This window comes from Nuphar pumila, chromosome 10, assembly GCF_984573655.1.
Source record: "Nuphar pumila chromosome 10, dmNupPumi1.hap1.1, whole genome shotgun sequence".
Lineage (NCBI taxonomy): Eukaryota > Viridiplantae > Streptophyta > Magnoliopsida > Nymphaeales > Nymphaeaceae > Nuphar > Nuphar pumila.
This window is the reverse complement of record NC_143258.1, coordinates 104,923,341-104,936,175: the sequence shown is the minus strand read 5'-3', so window position 1 is coordinate 104,936,175 and position 12,835 is coordinate 104,923,341. Positions and strand designations below refer to the sequence as shown.

Genomic DNA, 12,835 nt, shown 5'->3' with positions numbered 1-12,835 from the left:
GTGTTGGGATTCAAGTTAGTCAAGTTTGTAAATTTTTTATGCGAATTTTATCATGTATTCAAAATTTTCATGTGAATCTCCTTGTTATTGAGATGCTGCAACCTTCAAATGACGTACCTATCTATCACGTGAACATCAAGAGGTTTGCATGTACGAAGGGTAAAATTGTTCTAAAAATAAGAAATCATTATTTTGGACATGAGGAGGATTTTGTCAAATTGGTAGGCATTTTGGAAGGACAATATGTTCATTTTTTGTTTAAAATATATGTGATAACACTAGATCCAATGAAAAATGATAAAAAGTTCAACTCTTTATATGAAAACAAAATGGATTGGATTTGAGTTATATCTGATCTAAAATACTGATCCAAGTCTGACCGATTCCAAAAGCAATCTGGTTTAGCAAAATCGAAATTTTGATCTAAATCTGCACTCATCTTTTAATGTAAGGATGGAAACCATGTGTCAGATTCAGAGCGGATCTCTGTTTATATCCCCCCCCCTGTCAAATGGTAGTGTCATTTTCATTTATCTGATACCAGGTAGTTACCCTATGATGATGGCAAGATTTTACACGGTTACGGCTGGAAAAGTTTCTCATGCAGCATCATTCCCGTGTCCTATATACATTGAATGTGAAGTAGTTGGATGGTGAAAAATTAGATCATTACTTACCAAATTACCTACAAACGGTGAGCCCACCCTGTGAAAGTTGCCATAATAATAGCCATGTAGCTGTCTTTTTTCTTTCCTTCTTTGGACAGAAATGAAAAATTGTAGCTGTGTTTGTTTAAGTGAGAATAATTGATGGTGCAAGAGTAGGAGCTTCCATTTACTGTACTCATCATGTTTGATCAATGTGTGTGTGTAAAGAGAAGCTGTGCAAGAAAAATTACACCTAAGAAAAGAAGAGCACTTCGTGATCCACATATATAAATCTTAGTCTCCTGAGATTTTATTTATTTAAACTCTGTGTGCACGCACATGCCTGTATCCTTACATGAGTTTGCATATGTGTGGTCGCTTTCTCTATATGTAAATGGAATTCAGTTGAATATTTATTCATAATAGAACATAAACCTAAGAGAAACGAGTATGCCCTTGGGAGCAAGAGATTGGCAACCATGATTTGGATCCTTGATGAAATAGTATTTCAATAAGAGGATGATAAGTTTAGTGGTTCGGGTTTTGGGTTTGGATTATTTTTCTGCTTGTAAAAAGAACATTATTTTGTTTTTTATAAGCCAAAGTAAAAAAGAAAAAAAGATTTACTTCTGTGAAGGTTGCAAATGTAAACAATCTTTCTTTCTCATGACCTCCCAAAAAGTAGGTCTGAAATTATCATACTTTTTTTCAACTTTTTGAGCTGCTTTTATCAAAAAGGTGCATGTTGGGATACGATTTTCATGTGGCATCATAATGACCAAAATAAGCAGAACAATGCGTTAGTTTTGTGCTATTTCCAATGATCATTAGTAATTGCAACAACTAATATATTATTAGCATATCATCAAAGAAGATTTTTTTTTTAAGAAAAAATAAAACAATTTCTTAGTTAGAAGCAAATATATGCTTTACATGATTGCATGATTATGATTAGGCCAATGAGACGTTGGCCAGCATAAGAGAGAACAAACCAGATGATTAAATTCAGTTCATCAAAATTTGCAGATGAAAACTCAAAAAGATCATTACTGGCACACAAAAAAATTTAGTGAGATGTGAAAAAGATTTATTGTTGACAAAGGATTCAAACCGAGGTTTTTCTCTTTTATGCAGAAACATTTCCGGAAAATAGTTGTGTTTTTCAGTGCCACAGTTAAGAAAATTAAAATAAAGTCTAAAAATGCTAAAAGATTTATTGCAGCTATACAGAATAATTAATGTAAATAATAACACACGACCACAAATCTACATTATAGAAAAATATAAAACTTATACTACTACAAATTAATGATCATTGAAAATAAGTGACACACTTAATCATAAATCCCTAACAATACTCGAAAACTAATTGAAACAAATAAGTAAAGTTATGAAGCAGTATGAATACAAGAAATATCAAATAAACACACACACACACACACACACACACACACACACACACATATATATATATATATATATATATATATATATATATATATATATATATATATATATATATATATATAATGATCATAATCTGATTATCTAACTCAAGATTTAGTTGTAAAACAAGAATAAAACCGTAAAAAACAAATTGGCAAAGTGGCATATGAGTTTCAAATCAACTAGCACCGAAGAACACTGCTAAAAAATGAGTGAGCTACTCAAAGTCCACATGGGCCAAAACCAAAGTATGCTTATGTATAGGGAATGTTCACCGAGTGGTAGCGGGTGCGGGGAGAAGGTGCTGGCCCTTTCGTCCCGTATTCAACTCTCACCAGGTGTACGGATACCTTTAACCGGCCGGTGGGCTACATTAAGTGACTCGCTTCTCGGCAACGGTCCCTTGTCATTAAAAAAGTAAAATAAAAACTGTTTCAAAGTAGTATGAGTCCAAAATAGTATAAGACAGGAGATCATGAAACCAAATTAGTGATGCAAAGGGATCGGATCTGGGTCAGCTAAATATATGAAAAATTCAGATCCAGATCGTGTGGGAACAGAAAATTCATAAAAGTTCCATACTAGATCCAGTCCTTTTGCATCCCTAAAACCAAACATATTCCATACATATATAAATCTTATGGGATGGAGACGGATCAAATATAGTTAGATATCTGATCAATCCTACATGTTATTCAGGATTCAGATCCATAAACTAAAATCCAAATGTGCACTCAGATGGGATTCAGATTTGCTTTATGGGATTAGTTTTTGTATTCATATCGGATTCAGATTAGTGCTTATGTCAGATCTAATTCAGATTGGGATCAAAATCCAATCTAGTTGTTTTTTCTACCCGTAAAGAGCATACTTTTAATCTTTTTTTTTTTTTACCAAATCCAATATTACCACATGTACTTCAGTTCCTGATTCAACCCGACCACGTTAGATATGATTCATATCCAAACTTTTATTTGGATCTACTATTTGAGTTTTGGATCTGAATCCAATTCACCCCTGCATATAATACGGGAGCGGTGCCCAGCGGATTGTACGCCTTCCATATTCAAGAAAAAGTATCGGAATTTATGATTTTTTGGTAGAAAGGCACCACTACTACTGTCCCTAACTGCTCAATGGTTTCAGTGTCGGTGCGTATCGTATGGGCCGATACGTAGATTTTTTATACGATACAAGCGCCTGAATCAGCCTATTCGAAAAATGAGCTCATTCAGTCCGAAACGATTCAGCAGGGCCGATTCTATCTGAATCGGTCTTGCTGAATCAGCCCTGGTCCTTTCACTTTCGAGTTTCCTCCTTTCACTTGCCCTTTCCGGTTTAGAGTTTGTTCGCCGGTTTGCCCTTTCACTTCCGCCGCAGTTTCACTCTCAAGTTCGGCCATCCCTACCGGCTACCCCTCCTCCGTCGCCGATTCTGATTGTTTATTTTTTTAGTTTATATTGATTTTTCATTTTGTTCTGATTTTGTATTTTTTTCATAATTTTTCTAATTTTTAATAAATTATCTATTTTTATGATTTTTTTATTAAAAACTTATTTTTAAATAGACCGATACTAATTGATACCGATATTTTATGAAAAAACGAAACAGGTCAAATTCCGATACTGACAACATTGTCACTACCACTAAGGCAGGTACACATCATCACTTCTCTGCATCTCCAAAAAAACCTGTGGTTTGCATGCAATAAAGAATCACTCAACCACTCTCCAACACCAGACCTCCCTCACATCTCCCTTTTGTGCTCCCTGACTTCTAGCATGATATTCTGACCACCATCATTTTCTGTGATACCCATCTTCAAAAACACCCAAAACCCACATCAATCCCTTCACATGATTCCTCCCAATTAGTCCTTTCACCCCTCTTTAATTTGCGAAGAGAGTTCTGCTGTTGTGGGTTTCTCTGTTCATAGTTCATAATGATGGTTTCAATGGCTAGTAATGGTGTTGGTACACTCCAAATAGTAAGAGCCAGAGCTGAAACAAGCACCATCTTGAGGAAAGGCCAATTGGGTCATCCTTTGAAGCTAGGCTTCTGTGGGTCTGAGTCATGTGGGTCACTCCTGCCTAGCTTGGGGTTGGTGTGCAGTAACAAGAGGAGCAGATTTCAGAAGCCCATGTGCAGCTTGTCCTCCTCTAGGCCTGTTTCACAGCCAAGGTTTATCCAGCACAAGAAAGAGGCCTTCTGGTTCTATAGGTTCCTCTCTATAGTGTATGACCATGTCATTAATCCCGGCCATTGGACTGAGGATATGAGGGATGAGGCCCTTGAGCCAGCTGATCTCAGTGACAGGAACATGGTGGTCGTCGACGTCGGCGGCGGCACCGGGTTCACGACGTTGGGGATCGTCAAGCACGTCGGCGCGAAGAACGTGACCATTCTGGACCAGTCGCCGCACCAACTGGCCAAGGCCAGGCAGAAGGAGCCGTTGAAGGAGTGCAGCATCATAGAGGGAGATGCGGAGGATCTCCCCTTTCCAACTGATTATGCTGATAGATATGTTTCTGCTGGGAGGTATATGATTGGTTCTGTGTTATGTATGCCAAATGATTGAATTCTCTTCTTTGGAATATTCCCCTTGATATAGTTGATGGCCACTTTTGTTTTCTTTGTGTTTGTGAGGAGAAAAGGTGAAAAACTCAGTTTGAAAATTATGCCTCTCTGCTTGCTTTGATGGATTTTTCTGTAGATGAAGCTAAGAGGTTTATTAACTTTATTAAACTCATTTTTTGGTATCGAATCAAGTAGTTGCATTCCATGTATCAGACACCTTAAGTTGTTTAGGTCTGTACTAGTTTGGTTGGTATGTGTAGTTATAAGAATCTGTGTTCGATTTTAGTGGTGTTCATTCTGTGGCCACGTGATTTGAGCATTAGAACCATAGATTTGTTCCTCTGATGTGCTCATTCAAACTTGAGTTTCTGATAAAATTGGTGACTTTAGGTTTTTTCTTCTAAATTTGGAACTGAAAACATGTCTTTATTTGTAAATTGATGCCCAATCTTCTCTAAAAAAAATGATGTCCAATCATATCTTCTGCTAATGGTTCATGACATTTCACATGTTTGGAAGTGTATTTTAGATCATTTTGTGCATAGATATACCATTTTGCTCAAAAACTCTCCCCCCCCCCCTCTGAACCAATTTTACTATATCTTAATTTTTCATCTCTTTGTACTTCACTGAGACTTGAATAAAATCTTTTTAGATGATACTTTCATCTTTGGTTATTTAAATCTCTGATATTTAGCCTCATTGATAAGTTTTTGGTTGCTAAACCCAAGTGTGAATCATGTGTTGTGTGGACTTGGGAGTCTGATCAACTTGGATGACTATGATGAAATATTGCATTAGTTGCTAGGGCACCTGTTGTTCAGCACTATAAGTTGTGCTTTCAATTCTGAGGATTTGGATTTTATGTTGATTGAGTTGGTAAATAAAACTCCATGTTTTCTAATGACCAAGAAGTATGATTATTTACCAATAGAAATGCTTGTTTCTTTTCAGCATAGAATATTGGCCTGATCCTCAGAGAGGCATCAAGGAAGCATACAGGGTCTTGAAACTTGGTGGAAAGGCTTGTATTATCGGTCCAGTGTACCCAACTTATTGGTTGTCTCGTTTCTTTGCTGATGTCTGGATGCTCTTCCCCAAAGAGGAAGAGTACATTGAATGGTTTGAAAAGGCTGGATTCAAAGATGTCCAACTCAAAAGAATTGGCCCAAAATGGTACCGAGGTGTGCGCAGACATGGTCTGATTATGGGATGTTCTGTTACAGGTGTGAAGAAAGAATCTGGCGACTCCCCATTGCAGGTACTTTGCTAACTTCAGTGCATCTTTAGCACCTTGTATCTTTCTTTTTTGTCTCATCTACTCTGCTATAAAAAGGAGGAGAGAAGAAAAAAAAAAGAGGTGGTCAAATATATTGGCAGTAGTCCCTAGTGGGGTTCAAACATGAGATCTTCCTCAATTTTACTAAAATTTTATCTTAATTATAAATAATAAACTATCTCAAAGAAGCAATTGGGGGTTCTTTAGAATTCTTTAGTCTGGTTTTGGAGTATTTCTAAGATTAAGGTTATTATGTTTGCTGTAACCATGGATGAGAATCACGGGTTGATAGATCTGTACATGAATCTTAAATGAATATTTGCGCTCAATGCTAATTTCTTGCATGATTCAGTGATCATGTATATTATGTTCCACTAGTTAGAAATTGTTGCTTTCCTTTGACCGATAGATGCTCTAGTTGTACAATGTGTTATAACCATTTTTGAGTGATATAATGGCTTGCTTTGTTTCTTATTTCTGTGCTTCCTGAGTGTCCCTTGCTTATTCTTTTACTGCAATGCAATGTTCTGCTGGATAGAAACTGTTTTTCTCCTTCTACTGGTAGATGTTCCAGTTGTACAGTGCGTTGGTTCTATTTTGAGTATTGTAATGCTTGCTTCATTTCTTGTTTCTACACTCCCTCTAGGTGCCTTGCTTCCTCTATTGCTGCCAATGCCATCTCGGTCCTAGCCTTTTCCGTTCTATGGATCATATATGATCTCTGAGACCTAATCAAAGTATTGATCGCTTCCAGAAACTGCCATTATGTTGGTCATTATTGTTTATGTAGTTTATTCTAAGCCTCATTCCAGATGTACAAACTGTACTTTTTGCTAGATAGTTACCTATATGAAAACAAGTTTAGAGAAGATTCTTCATGACCATTGCAAGAAATTCTTTCCGAACCAATATAACTAAAATGAACAACGAGAACTAAGGAGCATCGTTGACAAGGTGTCACCAATCCATTCATTGCTGCAGCATGGATAAACTGGTGGACTGGTGAAGTTCCATTGTATTGTCTCTGAAAGTAGAGAAGAATTAGCTCATTCAAATTTCTGATAGGAGTAGAATACCAAACATATACAACTATCATAATGCAATAAAATATATGACTGAAAACAACACTTCTTGCAGCTCATTGTAATTTCTGTTACTCTGCGTGCACGTGCCCAATACACCTTGCCTTTGTCAGTTGTAGCCTCAATGCTTTCTGTTTCCAGCAGAACCTCCATTGCTGTCAGACAGTATCATTCAGTTGGGACACAGTTTTCCAATTTCCTTCATTGCAGACTTCTTGGTCACTTTGAAAGTTTCATTCCATTGCCATCAGATGTCTCCTTTTCACTTTTTAGTTCTGTCTGCATACTTTGTCACTAGTTGATGGCACTCAAATTACTTGACCACTGGTCAGGTCAGCTCCCTACTGCATCTTCACATCCTGGTGGTTCCTCTTCTATTCCACAGATCAAGCATTGTCTTAGATTTTCTGTCAATCAATTTTTTGTTTCCCCAAATACTGACTATGGTTGTGATATATTTTTTTTTCCTCTGTTGGTCCTCTCTGCTAGATTGCCACTGTGTTGAGAACTGCATTGGGACTATATCTTGCTTGCTATTTTGGTTTATTTTTTATTCTCTCTCTAGTTTCTGTATGGTTTTTGGCCAGCCTTCAACATCCTGACTTGAACATGTTTCATGATGAGGGTAATGTTATTTTTCTTTTACTTATGATGACTTGTATATCATGACTATGAAATTCTAATTTTTTTGTTCTTTTTGCTGTTCAATTATTAGTCAATTCTCATACTTGTTTGTGCTTGAATTCTGACGTCTTCTTTATTTATAGTTTCATATTGATATTATTGAAGTCCAATTTGACACCACAATTGTTGTTATTGCTTAACCCAGTGCATGCTCTCATGTTCCCGAGGAAAATGGAATCACCCACTGCAATCTTAACCATATCACTATGGCCACTAGGATTTTTCTATATGCCAGTTCCTTTCAAGTACTGCCCCAAATTGTTCATATATCTACCTTTCAGAACAAAGTGGTTTCATCATCCTTGAAAGCCTTACACCAATGGGGAATCTCTCTTTCCTTTTACTTCTCAAAACCATAACATATCCTCAACTTAAACCGATGATTCCTCTTCTTGAGCTACATAAAACGCAAAAAAAAAAAAGAATATTGCTGCTACAATTCTGACCAAGTCAAATTGCTTATTGGGGACATCCATTCTTTTCAGTGCACACTTTTCTTTAGTTCCAACTTCCAACCCTGTTCCTATTTATCTTTCTTTATACCTTTCAGGATTATCCTTGTCCCCCACTTACACTGATATATCTTCCTTTCAGTTTTCTTTCCATATTAAGCATCATTGACGACTCCATTCTTTTTAGTGCACACTTTTCTTTAGTTCCAACTTCCAACCCTGTTCCTATTTATCTTTCTTTATACCTTTCCTGATTATCCTCGTCCCTCACTTACACTGATATATCTTTCTTTCAGTTTTCTTGCCATATTAAACTGCATCATTGACTCCTCCATTCTTTTCAGTGCACACTTTTCTTCAGTTCCAACCCTTTTCCTATTTATCTTTCTTTATACCTTTCCTGATTACCTTGTCCCCCACTTACACTGATATATCTTCCTTTCAGTTTTTTTGCCATATTAAGCATGCACCATGGACTCTCCTCCATTCTTTTCAGTGCACATTTTTCTTTAGTTCCAACCCTGTTCCTATTTATCTTTCTTTATACCTTTCCTGATTATCCTTGTCCCCCACTTACACTGATATATCTTCCTTTCAGTTTTCTTGCCATATTAAGCATGCATCATTGACTCCTTTAGCTCTTTGCAAGAGCTTTTTATATGGGTAGTCTCCTTATTTGCACACAGTGTTGTCCTATGTACTACATGTCTACCCTTCATTCTTGCGATATACTTCTCTTCTCATATCATGCGCCTCCAAGTGATTTCTTTTCTATCTGCTGCATTTCTCTCCCAATGTCATTCTTTCTGTTTGTTCTTTAATCTTTTTAAGACGTTCACATTCTTTCTAACATCTATTATTCTGACATCCGAATCATGTGATGATTCTTATCTTAATGGTGATCTTCAGGATGATAAATATAAGAGGCCATATCTAGGTCTCTATGTCACATGGATACTGCTGTAGATACGAGGATATAGCCATTTTTATGAAGTTTTCTATGTTGGTACTATATAAGGGGGGACTGAATGGTGTGAAAAATGGAATATCTGTCTGACATAGCTAGGTATTTTAGTTCCATCTGATATTGCATGTTCATTCAAGATCCTTTGCATATCAAACAGCTTTCTAATGCTTGGTTTTGAAAATTCTACTGTTATTGTGCTCTAGTCTGACTTCTGCCATGCTATTCTAGTATAACATCATTGAATTAATATTCCTCTCAGTGTATTGCTACAGTGCTCTGCATAAAATGGCATCCCCGTTATCAGGTTAAAGGCCAATGCAAGATGATGGACCTTTACTTTTTGTTTTTCGTTGTGATTTCCACATCTAAATTGCGTATCATAATATCAGTATGTTATCTCATCCATTCTTTGCCTCCAAACTTTTTGTTTGCTCATCTACCTATCTGATGAACTTTTTGAATTCATAAGCAGATTGTCAACATCTTATGTTGAACCAAACCCTATTAATATCAAACTCTCTCTCATGTCTACTTGTCGGACATCTTAATTGAACTGCAGTCTGCAGCCTGTGAATTGTTTCTGGCCCTAGTTCATTTTAAGTCAGAGTGGTATTTTGCTGTCATTCAGTAGCAACAGCTATCATCAGGATAGTTGTCATCAAATAGTAGTTTTCCACATCTAAATTGTATTAGTAAGCTTTCAAGTTATGATTCATTTGTTATAATATTGCGGGCTTGATAAATTTTTATTTGTTTTGAATAGGCAATTTGGACAAGAAGCTTGTAAACATGCTTATATGATAATAATTTGTGCTCCTTTTATTTTGGTTTTTGCGGCTTGCATGCACTAGTGTTCCTTTCAGAATGGGTGGCTATGCCCATTAATTACATATAGGGTATTTGCTGCATTAGGCTTGTAAACATGTTCATTTTGTGTGTGAATTAATATATGCTCAGATGGAGGCTGCATAATCTGAGCCACTGTTTGATCTCCTTTACGTGTTTTCACAGCTTGGACCCAAGGTTGAAGATGTGAGTGCCCCAGTAAATCCATCCGTGTTTCTGTATCGCTTTCTTTTGGGAGCACTAGCTGGAGCATATTTTGTTCTCGTGCCGATCTACATGTGGCTTAAGGATCAGATATTTCCCAACGGCCAACCCATATGAGAGAGAGAGAGAGATGATTTGTTTCTTGTAGTAGTGCAATCTTGTTCCACAACTGAACTGTATTAGACTTGATTTTATCTCTGAAGTATCAAGTGGCTGCAAGGAAAGAACTGCTTTTCTGTTCTATTGAGTTCATTAGGTGAAGCTTGAAGGAACCGAGCTAAGAATTGCACTCAAGTACTTCAAATTCCAAGCACAAATATTTTAAGATGGAATTCTGAGCCACCAATCAGTGACCTGTTTGGAATATAAGCAATTGGATTCCTGATGAGTTTTCTTATGACCGTCTCCCTAAATGCTATGATAAACAGATTCAAGAATAGGATAATTCCCTGGAATTTGACCAATGAACAAGGTCTATAAGAATAATCAGAAAACGAAAAGAAAGAAATGCGTGCTTGACATTGGATAGTGGATAATTTTCATTCCATGGGCATTCCCCTGGTAACTAAAATTATTCACTAATTTTTTTTGAAAGCCAATAATATTCCATCATTTTTTTTAATGCATGCAATATAGAAAATTAATTGCATCACAACTAAAACTTTTTTTTAATAACAATGGAAACCCAAAGTGTACCTTTGCCAATCACCCTTCGTGAATGTAAAATCTCCTGGAACCTACAACTAGGGCTGGTAAACAAGCTGAAGGAGCCGCACTTGATTCTGACTTTTGCAATTTACTATTCTTTCATTTAATTAAGGCAGACTCCTAGTGGCTAATTATTTACGAGTCTATTACATTTTATTCAAACTAGGAGATCTTTTTGGAGGTTTACCTTTCCAGATATCTTAATCTATCCAATTTAGCAACAAAATTAGGATTCTCTAAACATTTGAGATATTTCAATATTCTTTTGTACCAAAATTGGAATTCCTAAAACTCCTTATTTTGAGGAGGATTTCAAGAATTATAGAATTTTGTTGACAAGAATCTTTTTTGGGTGTAATACTCGTGCATTTTTAACATATTTCTTTCCAAATTTGCTTTGGAAGCACTGATGAGTCAATGGTTTTACATAATTCAACATTGGCTCAGCGCTAATTTGGACTTGAATAAAAGTAGATTTTTATTTTTATTTTTACTCGGAGAAACTGCCGCAGGCAGAGACCTAGCCACACTGGCTCAGCCTGCCATACTTATGGTCACTGTCCTGTCAGTGTAAAACTCCGAGGGTTTACCCCTCGACCCCAGGGAGTCGCCATGCTTCGGCTTAGGTGGGGGTAGACCTGTCAAACTGTCTAGGCCCCATCCCACTATGCCAAACCCCTTGGGTCTAAAATAAAAGTAGATTTGATAAGGTAATATTATAGGGTTCGGACTCTGGACTAAGCAAGCAATTTGTAACCCACTGATAGTTTCAGTCTTTCCATTTCAACTTGAAATCCTATAGACTTAAGCCCAGAGAAGATCCTGCATATGTTCGACGCCAACGACTGGATGGCACGTAAATGCCTGCCCCCCTTCAAAAGGCCGATGTTTAGCATATATATAATATGGTAACACTACATTCTTGTTACCAAATTCCAATAACATGCTTACGTTATAAAAGGCTATTTTTTTGGTCATACACTTGCGGTACATAGTGAATCCTAATTGGATGACCAACTCAAAATCTGATCCATATCATACGAAGTGAATCAAACTGACAGTCACATGAGTTATCCTTGGATTGAGCTCATTGAACCTTACTCTGGAGCAAGACATAATGATTATGTTTCACGCCATGCCGGGTTAGATACGGTCCAACTAAGATCCCACTCCATCAAAAGTTATTTGGATACTTAAATTTAGATGTGCAAAAGACGCACACTGATCTTAAATTTCAGAATCTTCGAAATCATTATTCAAAATTGGTCTCTTTGGGTTCACGTCACTGTCTGTCAGTGATTTGACATCTTCACCGCCCATTGCTCCATCCCACAAAGACCTCAGGATCATGGTCCTTGTGTACATTGTGGACGGATCACTTTTATCACTTGATCTGCTCTCCTCACCGATCTACTACGATAACCCCCAACAATTGGTTACACTTCCCAAGCAGGCAAACTCAGAGCAGTATAAGGATATTTGGTGGTTCATGCATTTGCCTTGAAATGAAGGGAAATCTCAAGTTCAAAAACCTGGGGTGTTCCCTGCGCAAGCCAAAGCATAAGAGAAAGCTTTCCAAGTGGTTTCTAAGGATTCCAAAATTATACATATTTACACACGAGTAAACTACAGAATGCAACAACATGAGGGATTCTCAGATAGCCTGATTTGGCTCCATTAGGTCGATCCAAACCTTACCATTTTATATTGTTCATTCAAGTTCAGACTTCCCTCAAACTCGAGGTGGGTACCTCCCAAACAGAATCGAAGCAAAACCAATTAGTAATTGGTATTTCGTAAGCCAGAAACAACTCCATATGTTATTCGGATACCCCACATATTATAAAATTCCTAGATTTCTTTCCAATGACAAGCCCCCCTCATGCACCATACTTACTACCCGTGGAGTCATGGTCCAAACCCATGACTCGGGCATTTAACTG

General features: G+C 37.0%; 1 protein-coding gene across 1 annotated transcript; it reads left to right on the top strand.

Moving 5' to 3' along the window:
* The first annotated feature begins 3,784 nt into the window (after window positions 1–3,784).
* Window positions 3,785–10,516, top strand: LOC149827754 (2-methyl-6-phytyl-1,4-hydroquinone methyltransferase, chloroplastic-like). The gene is made up of 3 exons (XM_090019597.1): window positions 3,785–4,631; window positions 5,625–5,931; window positions 10,146–10,516. The coding sequence occupies exons 1-3, from the start codon at window positions 4,036–4,038 to the stop codon at window positions 10,299–10,301; spliced, it is 1,059 nt and encodes a 352-aa protein (XP_089875723.1). The 5' UTR covers window positions 3,785–4,035; the 3' UTR covers window positions 10,302–10,516.
* The last annotated feature ends 2,319 nt before the right edge of the window (window positions 10,517–12,835 follow it).